At 37.9% G+C, this 24,874-nt stretch overlaps 3 protein-coding genes across 3 annotated transcripts; all 3 read right to left on the bottom strand.

Annotated features, from left to right (window-relative positions):
• Positions 1 to 2,695: 2,695 nt before the first annotated feature.
• Positions 2,696 to 6,762, bottom strand: LOC148912404 (uncharacterized). The gene is made up of 2 exons (XM_089027774.1): positions 6,660 to 6,762; positions 2,696 to 4,728 (listed from the first exon to the last, which is right to left on the bottom strand). The coding sequence occupies exon 2, from the start codon at positions 4,718 to 4,720 to the stop codon at positions 3,374 to 3,376; it is 1,347 nt and encodes a 448-aa protein (XP_088883900.1). The 5' UTR covers positions 4,721 to 4,728; positions 6,660 to 6,762; the 3' UTR covers positions 2,696 to 3,373.
• A 4,440-nt stretch (positions 6,763 to 11,202) lies between these two features.
• On the bottom strand, positions 11,203 to 15,098 carry LOC116303355 (uncharacterized). Its single transcript, XM_089027775.1, has 2 exons — positions 14,878 to 15,098; positions 11,203 to 13,002 (listed from the first exon to the last, which is right to left on the bottom strand). The coding sequence occupies exon 2, from the start codon at positions 12,992 to 12,994 to the stop codon at positions 11,666 to 11,668; it is 1,329 nt and encodes a 442-aa protein (XP_088883901.1). The 5' UTR covers positions 12,995 to 13,002; positions 14,878 to 15,098; the 3' UTR covers positions 11,203 to 11,665.
• Positions 15,099 to 19,066: 3,968 nt separating this feature from the next.
• LOC116303354 (uncharacterized) lies at positions 19,067 to 22,990 on the bottom strand. Its single transcript, XM_089027773.1, has 2 exons — positions 22,880 to 22,990; positions 19,067 to 20,972 (listed from the first exon to the last, which is right to left on the bottom strand). Exon 2 carries the CDS (start codon positions 20,962 to 20,964, stop codon positions 19,558 to 19,560), a length of 1,407 nt encoding a protein of 468 aa, XP_088883899.1. The 5' UTR covers positions 20,965 to 20,972; positions 22,880 to 22,990; the 3' UTR covers positions 19,067 to 19,557.
• Positions 22,991 to 24,874: the final 1,884 nt, after the last annotated feature.

Genomic DNA, 24,874 nt, shown 5'->3' with positions numbered 1-24,874 from the left:
AATGTGGTCGAAATACTCTTTCGGCCTTCCATTCTCTATATGTAGTAGTAGAAGCTTTTGGACTACTATAGCGGCCCTTTTGGATACAAAAAAAAGGGGGAGGTGTTTCGCCTCCCATACGGACATTCCTGGGGTTTGCTACCAGCGCAGCGGACACACACACACACAAAAAAAAACGATTGTGCAAAAATGCGTATACGAGGAATACCCGTGCAGGAGTAGAAAAGGTTGTCGAAAATGGTTGTCGAAACGATGTCATTCTATACACTCTTATAATCCCCGAGGACCATTTTTTGGTGCCGTAGCTTTTACTGCGTTTTTGGAATTTCATAACTACGCGAATTTGATTAACTCAGGAAATCATGGGGTTAGGTCGGGTGAATCAGGACTGGTATGCCCTATACTACTTGCATGAAATACTGAAGTTAATAATTACATAAGCTATCTACAGTAGCGTAGCGAGGGGGGAAGGCGGGGGGGGGGCCAAAATTTTTAAACAACTTTTTCGAAAAAAACAAAAAACAAAAAAAACAAAAACAAAACATATTAAACCAAAACGAAAGAGGAAAATAGATTATTGCAACCTAGGAAAGTGCGCTGTACAAATCAGTTTATACCAATACGAATTTGTTTCTTTTTTGTTTGCGCGTTTATTCGTTTATTTGTTTTATGGGGGGAGGAGTACTTTTTGGGGGAGGGGTCAGTGCCCCGCCAGCTCCTAGGTCCTCGCTACGCCCCTGGCTAGCTAGTAAAGTAATAGCAGTTATTATCATCAAGATAGCAAAGCAATGAATCAGTTTCAGCGTAAAAAACATTGTAATAAGAATCAATAAGATAATCCATATATTTTCGCAACGATTAGAAATCAGATTAGAATACGGCACATTGTGAGTCACATCCGGTGTGTTTACGCCTTCGCTTATACGTATACAGTATTTCTTTTTCTTCGTTTATCAGCAAAGCCGTGTGGAAATTCAGCAGTAGAGTCCTTTGTATTAAAGGTCACAGTTTGGATAAGATTTATAAGTTGTTTCGCTATTTGTATAGATAGATAGATTTTTCTCGATAAATGATTAACGATAAATTGGTCACTCGTAAATGTTCGCTCGTAAGGTGTTCTCTCATCATATGTCCCAGGCGTCCCTAACTGTTGTTAAGTGCGCATGCCTGCTTTTTGTAGACGAACATGGAAAATACGACGAATAATAACGGGCGTTTTAAACGCATTTCCCGTTCAAACTTTGAAGATGCGCCACAAAGAAAACCCAGTCGAGCCTACTTAAGGTTTGAAGGTTTGCAATACGAGTGAGACTAAGAAGGGTTCTGTGAACTCTAGATCTTTATCAATTATTGCAGTCCAAAGAAGTATATCGGTTAGCGATAATTATAGAACATGTTGTGAATGCAAGGTTAGAAAAAAATACAAAATATAACACAGGATATTCCGGTACAACCGATGGCTAGATCAAAGCTAAATGCAATAACAAAAATACTGAAAAGTTTTTGTTTATTGCTTTGTAACGCCTCGTATTTCGTGCACGAACAAGCGAAGATCGATGAGGAGAACAGGGTTTCAAGAGTCAGAATTACAATAAGCGATAGTAAAATTCATTCAACATGACTCGTTATTCTCAGCTCTTGAACTTGACAATATAGTCTTATAGCCTATATTTATTTATTTATTTACATTAACTGTTTTGGCTTCAAAGTCTACTCACAAAGGAACATAAGGTACAGCATAGCAATACGCACATTCTAGTGTTTGCCGTTCGAAGCGTTATGATCTCGTTAATTTTCTTCAAAGAATGGTGATTCATTAAGAAATATTGATAAATTATAAAATTATAAAATATAAAGCAATTATGAGAGATGTCTTGAGCAAATATTAGCCTGTTGTTACGCCAGTAAATGAAGCATTTTGATTTTAAAGCGAGCCGTGCGAATTTGCATACTTTCAAACGTGGTTGAACAACAAGCTAACTACGTATGCCAAAATCCGGATCCCGGAACTGGAATTGGAGTTCAAGATGGAGTTATTCGATGAGTTTGATGAGTATGGCATAAAAGCTCTGCCTATAAACGGCTTTTAACACTGTTGTTCGAAATTTTACAACTTATTTTTACTCCTCCTTTAGATTCTTAGAGAGTCTGATACTAGTAAACCGTCCCAACCAGGGTCTGGTTTATCATTACTTCGAGACGTCACGAAATACTTTATCAGTATTTTCAGAAACTCAACCAACTAAACCTTCAATGCATGTTAAAACCAGGTCCTCCAGGTCACCCAGGTATCCCAGTGTACCCTGCCAGCAGGGTCTTGTTTTGTTTCGTATACAGTTTCAAAAAGGCCAACCACTAGGTGCAACTACTGAGATATTGATGTAATTGGTCGATCCATCTATGACTGAGAATATTGATTGACATTGAAAAGCCTGCTCTCTAATATCTTATTTTCGATATTTTTCTCTTACAGGCGTGGCAAACGATGACTGTGGGGATCATTTGGTTGGGCAGTTGGAGCATTTGTCATTGTTGCTTGTATCAGCACAATCCAAGAACTTAACAACTGCCTTGTTTCTACTCCTTTGCCATTCTAATGGGGATAGCTATTCTTATTGGGTTTCTTTTTGAATTCGACGACGCCAAACATGAAGGGGAAAGTTTTCTCAAGGGTTTCAACAGCGTTCTCTGTGTCTGTACTTATATCTACTTTATTTTAACCATGCTCTTCTGCGGCTGTGCGACAAGTATAACCCAAACATTCCTATTTAACTAATTTTGACACTTACAAAACAATGGTGAACCATTCTTATTTAGTTCTATCATAGGTTACAGTGTACTTATTGCTTAATCTAAAAAAATAAAATTAATGTCAAAAAATAAATTCTTAATTTGCACTGATGCGATTCAAATTCACAGTCAAATTGATAAAGCTTTGTGTCTTAACTTTATTGATAGTGTCAAAACCAGTGAATGTTAAGCCATGCACAAAATACAATCATGATGCCACTAGTTTTACATTTGCTTTCAGCGTATGAATGAGCTACTTGCTATTGTTCCTTTAAGTTGAATATATACGAAACTTTTTGAGAATCCATTTGATTATAGTTAAAGCTACCACTCTAGTAGCTTCTTAGTGATGCGATCTAGTTAACTACTCAAGAGCTAGACTTTGGCATTAGACAAGTCTTTCTTCCAAGGCAACACTAATACAAAGACATTAGCCAAAGCAGTCGGGTCAACCTGTATGCGACCACTACATATTTTTTTAGGTTAATAAACTATTGAAAAATAACTGCAAGATTTACATATACAGTGCTAGCTTATTTGATTTTTTTAATCATCAAAATAGCTTTTAAAAGCAGATTACATACTAGTATCGTTTTAGTACTTCGCGATAGTTCATGAGTACAAATGAAAAAACAGCGAGGCCAAGCACCTTCAGGAGACTCTTTGACACCTTTGCTGCACCATTATTCCAGTGAGGGGGCTTGTCTGAAACTGCCAGCGTTAGGGCTTGCTCACAAGACTTATCATAGCAAGAAGCAATTGACTTGAGCCATACATGGGAACCGTCAATTTGCAATGGCAGCTTGGATTGTTTAATAGCCACAGCGAGATCTTGGACGGTATCGTTCAGGCCTACTGGAACTTTAGTGTTATTAACGATTCCAAGGCCCTTTTTGTCAGCAAGTACTATAAAGATGTCGAAACTGCTGGAATTGTTGCCAGCTGTGGTGTTGCCAGGATAGGAAAGCCAGTCCATTATATCCTTGTTCCATGACATTGAGCTAGCAATGGCTGAACCAAGTCGGTAGGCGAACCTGCTTCTTGCATCTGCTTCGGGGAGGGGATAAGAAGAACGTCGTTGTCGTCGCTGAAATTTTTGGATGTTTACTCTGGTAATCTTCACGATTTCTTTACCCTTTTCTCGTAGCCAAGTTTTGGAACACTTTAAACCACACTCGTTTCCAATGTTCCACATCCCTTTCATGGATTCCCATGCAGTATCGTAATCCGAGAACGCTCCTTTGATGACGAAGAAGATCTTAAAGTATTCTCCACATTCAAGATCACAGATGGATGGCGCATCTTTGTCAGGATTCAAGTAACATGGTGTATGGGATGCAAAAGCCCGGTCTCTTATTTCCTTGCACGTTGGCTTACTCCATGGACGCAGTAAGGGTACTAAAGATACCTGAAGACACTTACGAACACCATCTATCCAATTTTGTCCCTTTTCAGTAAACCAGCTTTGGTGTTCATCGTAAAGTCGACAAAACTTCTCGGCATATGCTATTGCATAGGCATTGGTGGTGGGCTCGCAAGGGTACTTTCTTTCCAAACAATTGCGGTACCAGTCACACGATTTCCCGGACGGACTGTAGCATTCTGCTGGCAGAGAAGTTGTAGGGGATATTGGCGGATAGATGGTAGTTTGGCTGGGACTACAGGAACAGTCGTTTGTCACGGGGCCGTTGTTTTTGTCATTGACTTCAAGCATACACTGGTACCAGCAATAAGTTGCAGACCGATCACTGCAGTGGTGCTGTTGCGAGCTTTTTTGCTTGATGTATGTATCAGTCAGGCATGTTGCCCATTGGTACTGATAGTTGTATCTTGGTATCATAATGCACTGTACGACTCCTGACGGACCCACAGAACGGTCGCATGCCATACCATAATGTACCATCAACAAGAGACCAATTATTTGCCACATTTCAGAAACTTTAAAATTTCACAAAAATGAGTTCGTTAAATTCAAGTTTTTTACAGAATGTTTTGCAGGATAAAGCATTTGTAAAAGAATAGTGATGCATTAAGAACAGCCCTATATAAAATGTGTTGAGAAAAAAAAATTGAAGCTAGTTTAAAGAGGTTTGCAATGCCAGTGAGGCAAAGAGGTATTTTGCGAACTCTAGATCTGCATCACGTTGTTGCAACCCAATACCATTGAGAGGTTGATGAAAAAACTGGGTCGAGTTGGCATTGCACTGCATTATGGGTTTGTCCAAGATGGCTTCTATTCTTTGCTTTCCCTAAATTCGGCTTAATTCTACTGCAATGCCAACTTGTCTCAACTTTTTCAGTTTCTTCAACCTCGGAACGATTAATATAGCAATATAAATCGATGAAGACCATTTCTTGAATGCAAAGCCGGTACTATCTGCCGTTTACACATGAAGGAAATCTATTAAAGTACCAAACAAGGATTTCCGTCTCCGTAAACTCGACGTAAATTTTTTGACCGCCAAATTTCCGATTAAATTTCCGTTTCGGAAATTCTTTTTTTTTCGCGCTGTGGAGAAAATAGAAAATAAATGACACAAATTAAATCTAGAGAAAGTTGGTTTCCCTTAGAAAATAGTTTCCATCTATCTATATACAGTGAATCTACGCAACCACAAAAGTACTTGGCAACGAAAGTGAAAGAGGAAATAAACCTTTGCTAGCAGAACAGGTGTGCAACACCACTGCAAAATGATACAGCACCGGCTATAAAGTTTGAGGGAAGACAAAATACTTCCGTTCTCTTCAGGAGGATCGATTTTTTTTGACCCCAAGAGTAGGGATTTAGTTCAAGAGGTCAATCGTTGTAAGTGCAATTACTAGTTTATTAAAATTCAAAGTGGTGTTTGATTTCAAAAACTTTTGCAACTGCCAAATTTAGTTATAAAAGCTAGACTCCAGCTTTGCATAGCAAGAATTAATCATGGAGCGAAACTGAATAAAACATTATGGTGAATATGAAAACAATGAAGGTTCGATTTAATTCGGAATGGTGGAATCAGTTTATTGACTACGTTGGAATTTACTGTCTTGACAAGCTTGCTTTTATAGGTTTATATCTCAGACGTTTGCAAGCGTAAACTTGCAAGCGTTCCGTGTGAAACTTTATAGTTGGTGCTATTCACATCTAACTATAAAGTTTTACAAAGGGAATTTGAAACTAAAAAATAAATAAATAAAAAAAGAACGGAAGTTTGGCGCGTCACGCTTTACGGTTTGACTTACAAATGGTAATAACGGATCTCAGCTTAGGACCCGTTTAGTTTTTGAATGCTCGTACTCGTAGCAAAGGGCGGTATAAACGCGGTTTTATGTGATCAACAGTTGGATTCTTTGACGCGTGAAAAATTAAAGATAACGAAATCAGCATCGTGAATAGCATGTGTGTCGTGACACGCGAATTTTATTTTTCGAGCTAAAATATCAATTTTTCGATCTGTTATTGTGTTTTCCTTCATGAGGACGAGGTCTATAAAGCATTAAAACAATTTCAATTGAAGTGATTGAGCATGGCAGTTTGGGTATTTTACCGCTTGAGTAGTTTAAGTGTTTGTAAAATGCGGGGATCAAGGTTTACTGTGTGTTTATTAGTCACGATTTGTGCGCCAAATTCCCCCCTTACCGCCCCTGTTCTTATGCTAGGAAATCGTTTCAAATCAATCTGTGCAGTCCTACGAACTTTTTTGCCAGTTTTTCTTGGAAGCGTTGTACACAACCGATCGTCTCACGTAAACTACAATTATTCAACTATGAGCAATTTCTAGACATATTCCAAAGTGGTTTTCCCCACTAACTGTTTTAGCTTTGACTACTGATCTACCCCTTAAAAAGCACTCAAACGTTGTACGCAGTTTTGACAAAAAACTTACCAGTAAATGTTGCTTTTTCGAGAGACCTTCCTTTGCCACTGCTTTCGATTTTTCACAGAGTATTTCAAGTGAGCTCTTTCAGTTTTCAAATGGCAGCTCATACAGTTTCAGTTCTTAGAAAATGTGAAAGTGGCATGACCCAGATTGTTATCTGTCAGGGGTGGGGGTGGGGGCGGGGACGGGGGCTTTATCCAATATTTTTCAAACTTTCTTTAAAAAATGGCGTGAAAGATAAACTCTAGTTAACAAACGACAGAATATATTATACATATTAAGTCCCAGATGTCCCAACTTATGCTTGAACGAATTGCTCGTGTCAAAAGTGACTAATTCTTTACGGTTTGATTACCATCCCCATTCCCTCTCCCAAAGACGTTTTCTCCTGCAAAGAGCAGCTAAGGGTCTATGAGCGGGCATGGCGATTGATCCTTGAAGATGTCTCGTATGGTGTTATAGGATACCTTTCATTTGCTATAAATCATTAGCAAAAGATCTGTTTTACTTCTACAAGAGTCGAATCTAAACTTCTCATCTTCTCCCCCGTTTCTATTTTTGTATGACTGAGTAAACAAATCGATTCCTGGAAGAACTTGATCCATGTGTTAGAACTGGCGGGCCATTCACATCAACCTTTTTACCGAAGCGCCGGCCATCTCGAATTCTATTGTTTTAATTAAGAAATTATGGGATGTCGAGGGGCCAACTATTGGAAAGTCTATAGACTGCATTCACAGCTGTCAGGTTTATATATCTTTACGCTTTTCAATGAGAAGCACATCTAAAAGCAATTGAATTTGCTGGTGGTTGGAACAATTCGATTGCACGTTACGTCATAGCGGCCATGTTGGTACCAATTAACAAAAGATTTCTCATTAGCATCCATTGTTAAGGGCACCACAATGGCCGCCATGTTTTTGTCTTTTGACTCTCTTGGGAATGCTTGCAACCCGTCAATATGTGAAAGAGCAAGACTACAAATCATTTGAAAACGCAATGCCCCCCACCCAAGCATATAAACCATATAAGCCATATATAATCATCATCATCATCATCATCATCATCAACTTCAGACATCTTTGCTACATAAATACGGAATATTGCGGGCATGAATAGTCTAAGCAAATATCTGCATGACGGATTTTACAAATCTCACATTTCACAATCTCACATTTCTGTGAAATAACCCGTTTCTGACACTTTCTTACAATCTTTAGTCCTTCAGTGAGGCCTACATCAGCCAGTTTACTAATCAAATCCGTGTCGTACCCAGATAGCAAGTCAAGTACTATGTTGACTTGCGTTACTTTATATCCAGGGTACATTCTTTTAAGACTAGATCTTAAGTCAATATATTTAGCAGTTTTCTTTTTATCCCTGTCAAGTATTGCTCCTACATTACAGACCGTTCCTTCAAATATAATCCATTGCTTGTCTTTCTTACTCCGCACAAGGATGTCTGGTTTATTTGCACCGCCTTTTGGAGGGCTGTCTTGGTAGACAGGGATATTCCAGTAGTATAGGCCGCATGGCACGACCCCGGTTTTCGCGGTGGATTTACTAATTTCTGCTGTGGATTCGAGTATATTTGCGGAGGATTTAATTATGTTCTAATACGTCACGCATTACGTGTATCATATGCGGTGGATTTAATTATTTTTATTACTTATTACCATAAAATGACGGGTAGGTATTGTGAAGTTGCCATGACGACCAATTGACGCCATGAGTTTATTGTTTGACAAGTTTGGGCAAGTCTTTTGTTTACCAATCCAATTTATAGAGCGCGGGGATTTTGAATTTTTAACTTCAAAACTCAACCAACCAACCAAGCAGGCAAGACCTAAAAATTTACTTTTGAGAAACGCAATGGCTACGTTATTCCAGTTAGGCTCTCGAGGATATTACGCTACCGTCAATGAATTCAAAAGACTAATGAAAATAAATGTTTTTTGAAACAATATTATGTGTTGAGCAAATTCATGATAACATCCTTCCATAATTCTTTTAAAAGCAAACACCAAAGTTCAGCAATCAACCAAGTGTAAATCTTCCAAACTCATCAAACTCAAGAAATACTTCGAGTATTTGCTGACTTTTGTATCCAACACAATGCACTTAATGACTCATAAACGATAAACAATAAGACCTACTAAGTTCTTCCTAATTATGCAAAAATCAGCTGAAAATGATTAGTTCTGTTATCTTGTTCTTTATTATATAAACAGCAATCGTTCTATTTCATACTGGACCATAGTACAATGATTCTGAGTTCCCTTGGCATTCAAGCTTATTAATGCTGTCATATCTCTTTCCGTCAATCATTTTTTGTCACGTGATAAATAAGACGCGGCATCAAAAAAATTTTATGAATGCACAAATCTACAGGAAGCCCATATCCGATTTAGTTATTGAAAAACACGGGATGCCCATGGCCAGTTCGTATTTCCACAGACAGCCCATCCGATTTAGTTATTGAAAACACAGGAAGCCCATGGCCGAGACCATTTGAAATACCAAAATTAATAACTGATTACATAATAACTTTATATTTGCTTATTTTTTCTATGATTGAGAATCGATGAGAAGTCGATGTAAGATTACCTCATCTCCTCCTGCTATCAGGCTATCAATAGCTTAGCTATCAGGCTATCAATAGCTTAGCCTCTTGGCTATCAATAGCTATTAACCCCTCCTCTCCTCCTCTCTTCCTCCTCCTCCTCCTCTCCTCCTCCTCCTCCTCCTCCTCTCCTCCGGGGTCGTGCCATGCGGCCTATACTACTTATTCCACAGTACTTTTGCTTCATCATTTTCGACAGAGCTCTTTGGGGGTGGTATTATTATTATTATCATTATTATTATTATTATTATTATTACTATTATTATTATTGTCAAATTCAATGCTAAATTTCTTAATGAACGTTCCATCGCACTCTTGAGACTCCGTTCGCCTTATTGTATGCCTGTTTGCTCTAATGGCAATGCTTCTTCGCTTCAATGAATATTCCTTCGCGGTTGAACAGCAAAAGGTTTAAAGCTAAGGCTAAAAATGTTTAATTAGTCCTAGGTGATATTAAATACGAGAATCAACCACTATTGCATCCGTATAAAAACAATATGTAATCAAATTTCCACGTTCAGAGTTTTAAATTCGGAAATATTCTAGCTAGTTTGTTAAGCTTGTGGAACATAGCAACGGTAACTAAGGAGAATTAAAGATGAAACACATTAGCAGGAAAGACTTTGAAACCTTGATTTTTCCCAAAAGATAAGCAAAATCCCATGAACAATTCACCATGAATGAGAAATTCCCTAAATCTTAAACCCAAGAAGGAAAAGAAGACAAGGGAATCGAAAATAAAGCTAAATTTTTAAACGACAGAAAATAAAAAGACAATTAAACTTAATTGGGGTCTCTCTACCAGAAATTATTATTATAATTAATAAGTCAACAAGGTACTTTGGTCACCATGGTAGCAGATGGTACCTGTTGGAATAGACCATGTAAATAAGATCATAAGACCAGTACGTACATCTTCGTACCGGATGATTAGAAAACATGGATGTTCATCAGAGTAAAGATTTCAGCTTATCTCATAAAACTGACAGAGCTAGTTGCTTTGAAAAAGTATTGGGGAAACCAAAACACGACGAAAATACGAACCAAATATTTACTGAAGAAAATGGGCTATTTACTGATGAAAATAATGTGCAAGAATCGGATAAACACATCCAAGGGGAACAGAACTGGCAAAGGACAAACGATGATTCAAGTGACAGGAATGATTCAAAATGTCAGTACTAGAATGAAATCCTGAAAATTATGAAAATTTTAAAACTTTAATTGCCATAAAAAATATGATTGATTTTTTTTTTAGTTTCATCCGAGGATATTCCGGTACAAACGATGACTAGACCAAAGCTAAGTACTACCACCCTACCCCAGACTATAACTAAGAATTGTACACCTTATCCCAGACTAAACGCGGTTAGTCAATAGATTGCAATCAATATTTACTAACGTTTTTATTGTTTTTGTGCAGGCACAAAGCGTAGCCTATTCGCCAGACAAAAACGACCAAATCGTTAACCCTATCCCAGACTAAAACGACCAAATCGTAACCCTATCCCAGACAAAAATGATAACCTATCCCACACCAAATGTCAAAAAGTGATACCCTACACCAGACCCAAAAGCCGAAAAACCATACCCTATAGGGCGGTTGGCGGCACATACCAGTATAGCAAATATAGGAGAGTGCCCCCCCTCCCCCGGGTTTGACACTTACAAAACAATGGTGAGCCATTTTTATTTAGCTCCAACATAGGTCTACAGTGCCTCTCTAACATTTACGAGAAAAAACGGCAAAGATGATTCCAGGTCACGAAATTTGGGAATATGCGTTACTAAAGAAAGAACTCATTACTTAATCTAGGAAAATTATAAAATTGATGTCAAAAAATAAATTCTTAATTTGCACTGGTGCGATTCAAAATCACATTCAAAACGAGGCCAATACTTCCTCAAAATTATAATTGCAAATAGTGAAGCTTTGTGTCTTAACTTTATTGATAGTGTCAAAACCAGTGAATGTTAAGCCATGCACAAAATACAATCATGATGCCACTAGTTTTACATTTGTTTTCAGCGTATGACTGAGCTACTTGCTATTGTTCCTTTAAGTTGAATATATACAAGACTTTTTGAGAATCCATTTGATTATAGTAAAAGTTATCACTCTAGTAGCTTCTTAGTGATGCGATCTAGTTAACTACTCAAGAGCTAGACTTTGGCATTAGACAAGTCTTTCTTCCAAGGCAACACTAATACAAAGACATTAGCCTAAGTAGTCGGGTCAACCTGTATACGACCACTACATATTTTTTTAGGTTAATAAACTATTGAAAAATAACTGCAAGATTTACATATACAGTGCTAGCTTATTTGATTTTTTCAATCATCAAAATAGCTTTTAAAAGCAGATTACATACTAGTATCATTTTTGTACTTAGCGATTGTTCATGAGTAGGAATGAAATAACAGCGAGGCCAAGCACCTTCAGGAGACTCTTTGACACCTTTGCTGCACCATTATTCCAGTGAGGGGGCTTGTCTGAAACTGCCAGCGTTAGGGCTTGCTCACAAGACTGATCAGAACAAGAAGCGATAGACTTGAGCCATACATGGGAACCGTCAACTTGTAATGGCAGTTTGCCTTGTTTAATAGCCACAGCGAGATCTTGGACGGTATCGTTCAGGCCTACTGGAACTTTAGTGTTATTAACGATCCCAAGGGCCCTTTTATCAGCAAGTACTATGAAGATGTCGAAACTGCTGGGATTGTTGCCAGCTGTGGTGTTACTAGGGTAGGAAAGCCAGTCCATTATATCCTTGTTCCATGACATTGAGCTAGCAATGGCTGAACCAAGTCGGTAGGCGAACCTGCTCCTTGCATCTGCTTCGGGGAGGGGATAAGAAGAACGTCGTTGTCGTCGCTGAAATTTTTGGATGTTTACTCTGGTAATCTTCACGATTTCTTTACCCTTTTCTCGTAGCCAAGTTTTGGAACACTTTAAACCACACTCGTTTCCAATGTTCCACATCCCTTTCATGGATTCCCATGCAGTATCGTAATCCGAGAACGCTCCTTTGATGACGAAGAAGATCTTAAAGTATTCTCCACATTCAAGATCACAGATGGATGGCGCATCTTTGTCAGGATTCAAGTAACATGGTGTATGGGATGCAAAAGCCCGGTCTCTTATTTCCTTGCACGTTGGCTTACTCCATGGACGCAGTAAGGGTACTAAAGATACCTGAAGACACTTACGAACACCATCTATCCAATTTTGTCCCTTTTCAGTAAACCAGCTTTGGTGTTCATCGTAAAGTCGACAAAACTTCTCGGCATATGCTATTGCATAGGCATTGGTGGTGGGCTCGCAAGGGTACTTTCTTTCCAAACAATTGCGGTACCAGTCACACGATTTCCCGGACGGACTGTAGCATTCTGCTGGCAGAGAAGTTGTAGGGGATATTGGCGGATAGATGGTAGTTTGGCTGGGACTACAGGAACAGTCGTTTGTCACGGGGCCGTTGTTTTTGTCATTGACTTCAAGCATACACTGGTACCAGCAATAAGTTGCAGACCAATCACTGCAGCGGTGCTGTTGGGAGCTTTTTTGCTTGATGTATGTATCAGTCAGGCATGTTGCCCATTGGTACTGATAGTTGTATCTTGGTAGCAGAATGCACTGTACAACTCCTGACGGACCCAGATAACGATCGCATGCCATTCCATAATGTACCATCAACAAGAGACCAATTATTTGCCACATTTCAGAACCTAACATTTCATAAAATATTGTAAAAAGTTTATGTTTTTTACTCACTGTTTTGCCTGATATATCGTTTGGTGAAAAATGGTGATGGATAATGAACAGCGCTCGTAATAAAATACTTTGGGAACAGTAAGCAAACGACAAGATTCAGTCAACATCCGCCCTGACTTTGATCAGTCCAGAGACAGATTCAGGATACGGATGAAATTTTAAGGTGACTCGACTGGGTTTTGTTTGGGGCTCACCTGCGAAGTTTAAGTGGGAAATGCGTCGCTGCCAATAAGCTAATTTCAAATAAAGTGTAATAACATGTCTCAAATAAATTCAAGTTTCACATGATATACAATTTATCACGATCGGAGTTACCATAGCAATACAGTGAGGTAATGTCTTTTTTTTTTTTATACATTCCACTTCGGCGAAATCAGATCGTTAAAAGTATTTAAAAGCTCACATGATCGTCTTCAAGTTAACAGGTTTCGACGATTTGTATGGAAGCGTTCCGAAATAATTCCCATAGGAACTTTTTTGGAGCAAAAACGTAAAGGATCCAATACGATTAGTGCATGTGACCGAAACATTTTTTACCGGACTTGGGAAAAGCATTTGTGCCTTTTGGTTTCTTGTCAAATATTATACTTATCTTTACAAAAAAACGGTAAAACTCAATAATCCGATGATTAACTTTTTTTAAACTTCGAGATCAATTACTACATATAACGCAGTAACATACCCTAAAGTTTCAAGTTGATTGAAATACCTGTATAGCCTCAAATAATAATCTCAATTCCGTAAACATTTGTATCCCAATTCTAAGTATGACAGCCGTTTCCTTCATTAAATCTTGATTTAGTTCCATTAAACACACTTGATAATGAGGTCAGCATGACCTCGAAACGTCGTAAATTACTGTCTGCATCGTTTCTTATTAATATCAAAATCCTTACTTATCAAGATTATTATTATTATTATTATCATTATTATTATCATTATTATTATTATTATTATTATTATTATTATTATTATTATTATTATTACGCCACAAACATAACCCAGTCGAGCCACCTCAAGGTTTGACTGAGGTTTGCAATACGAGTGAGACAAAGAAGAATTTTGTGAACTCTAGATCTGTATCAATTATTGCAGTCCAGTGAAGTATATAGGTTAGAGACCATGTCATTTGTCAATGCAAGGCTAGAAAAAATACAAAATGTATGACACAGCTTCTGTGATAACATTGGTTTCTTTTACTTTTTCCTGTTAGCGTCCCTTCCAAAATAGATCTATCGATATTGGATGTACCATGATCTATGCAACTACAAAAGGACTCATCAGCGAAAATGAAAGAGGAAATAAACCTTTGCTGGCAGAACATCTGTACAACATCACTTCAAAATAATACACCTATAGACCCCTAGCTCTATAATTAAATATATATACATATATATATATATAGGATAATACAAGAATTTGATTATATTCCACTGGAAAATGATAGTATCGTGAGTTTGAAACCAAGTGAGTGTGAAGCAATGGAGGTTCCACGATGAGTTTGATATAATGGAATCTCGAGTATATTGACTTCCCTCGAGTTTAACGAATCTCAGCTCAGCCCTTTAGAGCTAGTTTTTGAATCCGTTCTCGTGGTCTCAGTGCTAGGAAATGCAATCAATCTGTTCAGTCCGGCGAAAACATTTTTTTGCCAGTTTTCTTGGAAGCTTGTGTGAACAACCGATCGCCTCTTGTAAAATAAAATACATTTATTGATGTACGAGATATCTTGAGATATTTTTTCCTATAGCTATAGCTTTGACAAATGATCTATCCCTTAAAAAGCCGACCCCTTCAAACGTTGTCAGCATATTCGATAAAAGACTTACCAGTGAATTTTTGCCTTTTTAAGAGATTTTTCTTTGCAGCTGTTTCAATGCGAATTTTCAGGGAGTGTTTCAAGTGAGAGCTTTAACTGTTATGGTCTTAATTGACATCTTGCATGTGACGTCAAAGCAGCTCAATTTGGAGGACCAGACAAAAGAATTCCAATCTCAAAAGAATTGAAAACCTATTATCATGTCCTCCAAATTGAGGTGCACTAGAAAACACTCGGAAATACGGAACACGGAACAGTAGGACCCGCAGGGGGTGGGAGTTGGAGTTTTTAGGCGGAGTCCAGCCACCCAACCGTGTATCCTATATTTTTAAAGCTTCCTAAAGAATATGATGTGAAAGATAATCTCTAGTAAAAGCGCCAGAATATGTTATACATATTAACAATCTATCGCAAGAACCGCTTGATTTGTTCGTCGAGTCTCAAACGTGTCGACCAATTCTTTACGATTTTTAAAATTACCATTCTTCTTCCCTACTCCAAAGTTTAAATTTCCTCCGTAGCCACGGGTCTATAACTGGTGATTGATTATCCTTAAAGATGTCGTTTATTGTGTTAGGATACCTTATAATATCTTTATATTTATTTCAAATATTTAGCAAAATATCAAGCGTTTTATTTCAAAAGAAGTCGAATCTAAACTTCTCAACCCCCTTCCTCTGTTTCAATCTTTTGTATATACTGAGTCAAGAAGTCGAATCTACACTTCTCAACCTCCCTGCTGTACGTGTTTCAATCGCTTGCATATATTGAGTCAACAAATCAATTTCTGGAAAACTTGGTTCATCCACGACAACTGGCATGACAATTTTTACATACGAGCATTAAATTTCTAGCTTTGGGTCATTACCTTTTTACCGATACGGCGGCCGATTAAGTAAATCGAGATCCCTTTTCTATGGTCTGTACTCTATTCGAACATGGAATGGCGTCAGAATATGATCCAAAGTCAAGTGAATTTAGTGCGATTTTTCAGCGATTTTTCAGCAAGAATCGTAGCTGCAAATCGCCGGAAAAATCGCCTGTGTAAACGCACAAATATACTTGTGTCGGTTGTTAGAGCTGCTGTGCGAACTGTGGAACTTAAATGTATCTCGAGACATGTCATAATAATTTATTTGAAACTAGACGCATACCTGCGTGAACTCGGGCATCATGAAAGAAAACTTTGGTAGTGTGGAATGTGCGAAGACTGAGATTAGGCGCATAAGTGCGTGAATAACCGCCGTTTGATTACTACCCGGCCACCCCAGACAAAAATCTGGTCATTTAGTTTGCAATAGATAATACCCCGTCTATAGTACCATTATGTAGACCTAAAGCTACCTCTACTCCACAATCATCAACTGTTGTTGGTAACTCTTGTGGTGTTATGTAATTATTTAAACTGAAATTATGAAATAATTGATTAGCATAATAATGCACATCTTGATCAACTAGGTTCACGATCACGTGTAAACATTCTACTACATAGAACTTGACTTAACATGTCTATAATTATAATAAACATACTGGGAATAACGAGATCTGGTGTTTTTTGTAATGCTTATTGTCACTTCTACATCATTACATACATATACAGTCAAATTATTAGTTTTCTGTAAGATATCACAGTCACTAAACGATGAAATAATATTAACATTGTGAACGTAAACGTCAATGCATGACATACTGAAGTTAATAATTACATAAGCTAGCTACAGTAGCGTAGCGAGGGGGGGGGGGGGGGGGGCACGTGCCCCCCCAAATTTTTAAACAACTTTTTCGAAAAAAACAAAAAACAAAAAAACAAAACATATTAAACCAAAACGAAAGAGGAAAATAGATTATTGCAACCTAGGAAATTCCGCTGTACAAATCAGTTTATACCAATACGAATTTGTTTCTTTTTTGTTTGCGCGTTTATTCGTTTATTTGTTTTATGGGGGGAGGAGTACTTTTTTTTTTGGGTCAGTGCCCCGCCAGCTCCTAGGTCCTCTCGCTACGCCCCTGGCTAGCTAGTAAAGTAATAAGCAGTTATTATCATCAAGATAGCAAAGCAATGAATTTTCAGCGTAAAAAACATTGTAATAAGAATCAATAAGATAATCCATATATTTTCGCAACGATTAGAAATCAGATTAGAATACAGCACATTGTGAGTCACATCCGGTGTGTTTACGCCTTCGCTTATACGTATACAGTATTTCTTTTTCTTCGTTTATCAGCAAAGCCGTGTGGAAATTCAGCAGTTGAGTCCTTTGTATTAAAGGTCACAGTTTGGATAAGATTTATAAATTGTTTCGCTATTTGTATAGATAGATAGATTTTTCTCGATAAATGGTTCACGATAAGTTGGTCACTCGTAAATGTTCGCTCGTAAGGTGTTCTCTCATCATATGTCCCTGGCGTCCCTAACTGGCGTTAAGTGCGTATGCCTGCTTTTTGTAGACGAACATGGAAAATACGACGAATAATAACGGGCGTTTTAAACGCATTTCCCGTTCAAACTTTGAAGATGCGCCACAAAGAAAATCCAGTCGAGCCTAATTAAGGTTTGAAGGTTTGCAATACGCAGTGAGACTAAGAAGGGTTTTGTGAACTCTAGATCTTTATCAATTATTGCAGTCCAAAGAAGTATATCGGTTAGCGATAATTATAGAACATGTTGTGAATGCAAGGGTAGAAAAAAATACAAAATGTATAACACAGGATATTCCGGTACAACCGATGGCTAGATCAAAGCTAAATGCAATAACAAAAATACTGAAAAGTTTTTGTTTATTGCTTTGTAACGCCTCGTATTTCGTGCACGAACAAGCAAAGATCGATGAGGAGAACAGGGTTTCAAGAGTCAGAATTACAATAAGCGATAGTAAAATTCATTCAACATGACTCGTTATTCTCAGCTCTTGAACTTGACAATATAGTCTGATAGCCTATATTTATTTATTTATTTACATTAACTGTTTTGGCTTCAAAGTCTACTCACAAAGGAACATAAGGTACAGCATAGCAATACGCACATTCTAGGGTTTGCCGTTCGAAGCGTTATGATCTCGTTAATTTTCTTCAAAGAATGGTGATTCATTAAGAAATATTGATAAATTATAAAATTATAAAATATAAAGCAATTATGAGAGATGTCTTGAGCAAATATTAGCCTGTTGTTACGCCAGTAAATGAAGCATTTTGATTTTAAAGCGAGCCGTGGGAATTTGCATGCTTTCAAACGCAGTTGAACAACAAGCTAATTACATATGCCAAAATCCGGATCCCGGAACTGGAATTGGAGTTCAAGATGGAGTTATTCGATGAGTTTGATGAGTATGGCATAAAAGCTCTGCCTATAAACGGCTTTTAACACTGTTGTTCGAAATTTTACAACTTATTTTTACTCCTCCTTTAGATTCTTAGAGAGTCTGATATCAGTAAACCGTCCCAACCAGGGTCTGGTTTATCATTACTTCGAGACGTCACGAAATACTTTATCAGTATTTTCAGAAACTCAACCAACTAAACCTTCAATGCATGTTGAAACCAGGTCCTCCAGGTCACCCAGGTATCCCAGTGTACCCTGCCAGCAGGGTCTTGTTTTGTTTCGTATACAGTTTCAAAAAGGCCAACCACTAGGTGCACCTACTGAGATATTGATGTAATTGGTCGATCCATCTATGACTGAGAATATTGATTGACATTGAAAAGCCTGCTCTCTGATATCTTATTTTCGATATTTTTCTCTTACAGGCGTGGCAAACGATGACTGTGGGGATCATTTGGTTGGGCAGTTGGAGCATTTGTCATTGTTGCTTGTATCAGCACAATCCAAGAACTTAACAACTGCCTTGTTTCTACTCCTTTGCCATTCTAATGGGGATAGCTATTCTTATTGGGTTTCTTTTTGAGTTCGACGACGCCAAACATGAAGGGGAAAGTTTTTTCAAGGGTTTCAGCAGCGTTCTCTGTGTCTGTACTTATATCTACTTTATTTTAACCATGCTCTTCTGCGGCTGTGCGACAAGTATAACCCAAACATTCCTATTTAACTAATTTTGACACTTACAAAACAATGGTGAACCATTCTTATTTAGTTCTATCATAGGTTACAGTGTACTTATTGCTTAATCTAAAAAAATAAAATTAATGTCAAAAAATAAATTCTTAATTTGCACTGATGCGATTCAAAATCACAGTCAAATTGATAAAGCTTTGTGTCTTAACTTTATTGATAGTGTCAAAACCAGTGAATGTTAAGCCATGCACAAAATACAATCATGATGCCACTAGTTTTACATTTGCTTTCAGCGTATGACTGAGCTACTTGCTATTGTTCCTTTAAGTTGAATATATACGAGACTTTTTGAGAATCCATTTGATTATAATAAAAGTTATCACTCTAGCTTCTTAGTGATGCATGCCATCTAGTTAACTACTCTAGATCTAGACTTTGGTGATGAAGACAGGATGTTCGACATTGATGATCAGACAAGTCTTTCTTCCAAGGCAACACTAATACAAAGACACTAGCCTAAGCAGTAAGGTCAACCCATATACGACCTCTACATATTTTTATAGCTTAATAAACTAAACAAGATGATTGCGGGATTAACATAGAGTGTGCCAGCTTATTTAATTTTTTCAATCATCCAAATAGCTTTTAAAAGCAGATAGCATGCTAGCATCATTTTCGTACTTAGCGATTGTTATTGAATAGGAATGAAATAACAGCGAAGCCAAGCACCTTCAGGAGACTCTTTGACACCTTTGCTGCACCATTATTCCAGTGAGGGGGCTTGTCTGAAACTGCCAGCGTTAGGGCTTCAATAGGACTCTTTGACGTCTTTGCTGTACCATTATTCCAGTGAGGGGGCCTGTCTGAAACTGCTAGCGTTTGGGCTTGCTCACAAGACTTATCAGAGCAAGAAGCAATAGACTTGAGCCATACATTGAAACCGTCAACTTGTAATGGCAGCTTGCCCTGTTTAATAGCAACAGCGAAAGCTTGGACATTATCGTTCAGGTCTATTGGTACTTTAGTGTTGTTAACGATCCCAAGGCCCTTTTTGTCAGCAAGTACTATGAAGATGTCGAAACTGCTGGAATTTTTTCCAGCTATGGTGTTGCCAGGATAGGAAAGCCAGTCCATGATATCCATGTTCCATGACATTGAGATAGCAATGGCTGAACCAAGTTGGTAGGCGAATCTGCTTCTTGCATCTGCTTCGGGGAGGGGATCTGAAGAACGTCGTTGTCGTCGCTGAAATTTTTGGATGGTTACTCTGGTAATCTTCACGATTTCTTTACCCTTTTCTCGTAGCCATGTTTTGGAACACTTTAAACCACACTCGTTTCCAATGTTCCACATCCCTTTCATGGATTCCCATGCAGTATCGTAATCCGAGAACGCTCCTTTGATGACGAAGAAGATCTTAAAGTATTCTCCACATTCAAGATCACAGATGGATGGCGCATCTTTGTCAGGATTCAAGTAACATGGTGTATGGGATACAAAAGCCCGGTCTCTTATTTCCTTGCACGTTGGCTTACTCCATGGACGCAGTAAGGGTACTAAAGATACCTGAAGACACTTACGAACACCATCTATCCAATTTTGTCCCTTTTCAGTAAACCAGCTTTGGTGTTCATCGTAAAGTCGACAAAACTTCTCGGCATATGCTATTGCATAGGCATTGGTTGTGGGCTCGCAAGGGTACTTTCTTTCCAAACAATTGCGGTACCAGTCACACGATTTCCCGGACGGACTGTAGCATTCTGCTGGCAGAGAAGTTGTAGGGGATATTGGCGGATAGACGGTAGTTTGGCTGGGACTACAGGAACAGTCGTTTGTTACGGGGCCGTTGTTTTTGTCATTGACTTCAAGCATACACTGGTACCAGCAATAAGTTGCAGACCAATCACTGCAGCGGTGCTGTTGGGAGCTTTTTTGCTTGATGTATGTATCAGTCAGGCATGTTGCCCATTGGTACTGATAGTTGTATCTTGGTAGCAGAATGCACTGTACGACTCCTGACGGACCCACAGAACGGTCGCATGCCATTCCATAATGTACCATCAACAAGAGACCAATTATTTGCCACATTTCAGAACCTTTGAAATTTCACAAACAATTGTTTGTTAAATTCAAATTTTTTACAGAATGTTTTGCAGGATAAAACATTTGTAAAATAATGGTAATGCATTAAGAACAGCCCTATATAAAATGTGTTGAGAAAAAAAATTGAAGCTAGTTTAAAGAGGTTTGCAATGCCAGTGAGGCAAAGAGGCATTCTGCGAACTCTAGATCTGTATCACGTTGTTGCAACCCAATACCATTGAGAGGTTGATGAAAAAACTGGGTCAAGTTGGCATTGCAGTGCATTATGGGGTTGTCTAAGATGGCTTCTATTGCTTTCCCTGAATTCGGCTTAAAGCTACTGCAATGCCAACTTTTCTCAGTTTTTCAGTTTCTTCAACCTCGGAACGATTAATATAGCAATATAAATCGATGAAGACCATGTCTTGAATGGAAAACCGCTACTATCTGTCGTTTACACATGACGGAAATCTATTGAAAAAAGGATTTCCGTCTCCGTAAACTCGACGTAAATTTTTGACTACCAAATTTCCGATTAAATTTCCGTTTCGGAAATCCTTTTTTTTTTTTTTTCGCGCTGTGGAGAAAATAGAAAATAAATGACACAAATTAAATCTAGAGAAAGTTGGTTTCCCTTAGAAAATAGTTTCCATCTATCTATATACAATGAATGTATGCAACTACAAAAGTACTTGGCAACGAAAGTGAAAGAGGAAATAAACCTTTGCTAGCAGAACAGGTGTGCAACACCACTGCAAAATGATACAACACCGGCTATAAAGTTTGAGGGAAGACAAAATACTTCCGTTCTCTTCAGGAGGATCGATTTTTTTTGACCCCAAGAGTAGGAATTTAGTGCAAGAAGTCAATCGTTGTAAGTGCAATTACTAGTTTATTAAAATTCAAAGTGGTGTTTGATTTCAAAAACTTTTGCAACTGCCAAATTCAGTTATAAAAGCTAGACTCCAGCTCTTATAGCAAGAATTAATCATGGAGCGAAAAATAAAATATAATGGGGAATTTGAAACCAATGGAAGTTCGATTTAGTTTGGAATAGTGGAATCGGTTTATTGACTACGTTGGAATTTACTGTGCTTGACAAACTTGTTTCTTTATGTTTACATTTCAGACGTTTGCAACGCAAACTTGCAAGCTTTCCGTGTGAAACTTTATAGTTGGTGCCATTGACATCCAACTATAAAGTTTCACAAAAGGAATTTGAAACTAAAAAAAAAAAAAAGGAAGTGTGGCGCGTCACGCTTTACGGTTTGCCTTGCAAATGGTAATAACGGATCTCAGCTTAAGACCCGTTTAGTTTTTGAATGCTCGTACTCGTAGCAAAGGGCGGTATAAACGCGGTTTTATGTGATCAACAGTTGGATTCTTTGACGCGTGAAAAATTAAAGATAACGAAATCAGCATCGTGAATAGCATGTGTGTCGTGACACGCGAATTTTATTTTTCGAGCTAAAATATCAATTTTTCGATCTGTTATTGTGTTTTCCTTCATGAGGACGAGGTCTATAAAGCATTAAAACAATTTCAATTGAAGTGATTGAGCATGGCAGTTTGGGTATTTTACCGCTTGAGTAGTTTAAGTGTTTGTAAAATGCGGGGATCAAGGTTTACTGTGTGTTTATTAGTCACGATTTGTGCGCCAAATTCCCCCCTTACCGCCCCTGTTCTTATGCTAGGAAATCGTTTCAAATCAATCTGTGCAGTCCTACGAACTTTTTTGCCAGTTTTTCTTGGAAGCGTTGTACACAACCGATCGTCTCACGTAAACTACAATTATTCAACTATGAGCAATTTCTAGACATATTCCAAAGTGGTTTTCCCCACTAACTGTTTTAGCTTTGACTACTGATCTACCCCTTAAAAAGCACTCAAACGTTGTACGCAGTTTTGACAAAAAACTTACCAGTAAATGTTGCTTTTTCGAGAGACCTTCCTTTGCCACTGCTTTCGATTTTTCACAGAGTATTTCAAGTGAGCTCTTTCAGTTTTCAAATGGCAGCTCATACAGTTTCAGTTCTTAGAAAATGTGAAAGTGGCATGACCCAGATTGTTATCTGTCAGGGGTGGGGGTGGGGGCGGGGACGGGGGCTTTATCCAATATTTTTCAAACTTTCTTTAAAAAATGGCGTGAAAGATAAACTCTAGTTAACAAACGACAGAATATATTATACATATTAAGTCCCAGATGTCCCAACTTATGCTTGAACGAATTGCTCGTGTCAAAAGTGACTAATTCTTTACGGTTTGATTACCATCCCCATTCCCTCCCCCAAAGACGTTTTCTCCTGCAAAGGTCAGCTAAGGGTCTATGAGCGAGCGTGGTGATTGATCCTTGAAGATGTCTCGTATAGTGTTATAGGATACCTATATTTGCTACAAATCATTAGCAAAAGATCTGTTTTACTTCTACAAGAGTCGAATCTAAACTTCTCATCTTCTCCCCCGTTTCTATTTTTGTATATTGATTGATTGATTGAAGAGTTTATTCAATAAGGGTGACACGTGACAGTAATTTTGGTTACTGATTAACTTGTGGCCCTCGATTTTTTTAATTATATACTGAGTAAACAAGTCGATTCCTGAAAGAACTTGATCCATGTCTTAAAACTGGCGTGCCATTCACATCAACCTTTTCACCGATGCGCCGGCCATCTCGAATTCTATTGTTTTAATTAAGGTGGCTGCCTACCGTGAACGTTCGATTTGAGGTCACGATGTGCACGCGCTTAAAAACCGCTGAAAAATCTACAAGATCTTATTGAAGAACCATACGCGTTTTGAGCTTCAACAGGGCAAAATCCTCACATTTTACACGGGACTCTATATTTTTTGATAATTCATTCGAAAAAACTCCTAAAAATCTAGGTTATATCAACATTTTAGGAAAAGTTTAAATGAGGAACACGTGAAAAAATAGATTTTTGTAGGGATTTTTGTTCGACTTTATGACCCTATTTTTCTTTCCAGATTTGGAATCAGCATTAAATTTCAATTCGGAAAATCGAAGTTTTAAGAAAAGCTTAAATCAATTTCCAAAAGTAGGCAGTCACCTTAAGAAATAATGGGATGTCAAGGGGCCAACTATTGGAAAGTCTATAGACTAAGTCTATAGACTCAATCACAGCTGTCAGGTTTATATATCCTATACATCAGCAAGACTTCAAATTATTTGAAAATGTAATGCCCCCATCTCCCTCCTCCCCTACCCCGGCCCTCGGGCATCCCATAATTCAAGATGGGAGCCTCATATCAATAAAGGTTTATCTATATATATCTTACAAATATGGTTTGGAATTCTGGTGTATAAAAGAAGTCGAAATACCCTGGAATAGAAACCCACATTTGTTATCCTTTTTCGTTCGATGAATGAAGCTAGTAAACCAATTAAGTAACATTATTCAAGCCTCAGATTCTTTAAAACAAACTAAAATTTTGTTTGCATTTCAAGGCGATAAATTTTATGGAAATTAAAACTAAAGTTAAGGCTAAAAAGGTTTAATTAGTCCTAGGTGTAAATAGGAGAATCAATCACTATTGCATCAGTTTTCCCAGTGGAATTAAAAATCTTGTCCCACAAACAACTACACAGTATCAGTTTTAAAGAGCATTAGAGGGTTACCAGAGAATCTTTTATTCTCTTTGCGGGACAATAAACTATAAAAACAATATGTAATCAAATTTCTGCGTTCAGAGTTTTAAATTCGAAAATATTCTAGCTAGTTTGTTAAGCTTGTGGAACATAGCAACGGTAACTAAGGGTAGTCGGAACCATGAATTAAAGATGAACTTAAAAACATTGGCAGGAAAGACTTTGAAACCTTGATTTTTCCCAAAAGATAAGCAAAATCCCAACGAACAATTCACCATGAATGAGAAATTCCCTAAATCTTAAACCCAA

Source organism: Actinia tenebrosa, unplaced genomic scaffold (genome assembly GCF_029948245.1).
Source record: "Actinia tenebrosa isolate PJP-AT-01 unplaced genomic scaffold, QUT_ActTen_1.0 PGA_scaffold11__36_contigs__length_13525064, whole genome shotgun sequence".
In the NCBI taxonomy this organism is placed as follows: Eukaryota; Metazoa; Cnidaria; class Anthozoa; order Actiniaria; family Actiniidae; genus Actinia; species Actinia tenebrosa.
The sequence above is the reverse complement of the archived record's forward strand: the minus strand, read 5'-3'. Positions and strand labels throughout refer to the sequence as shown.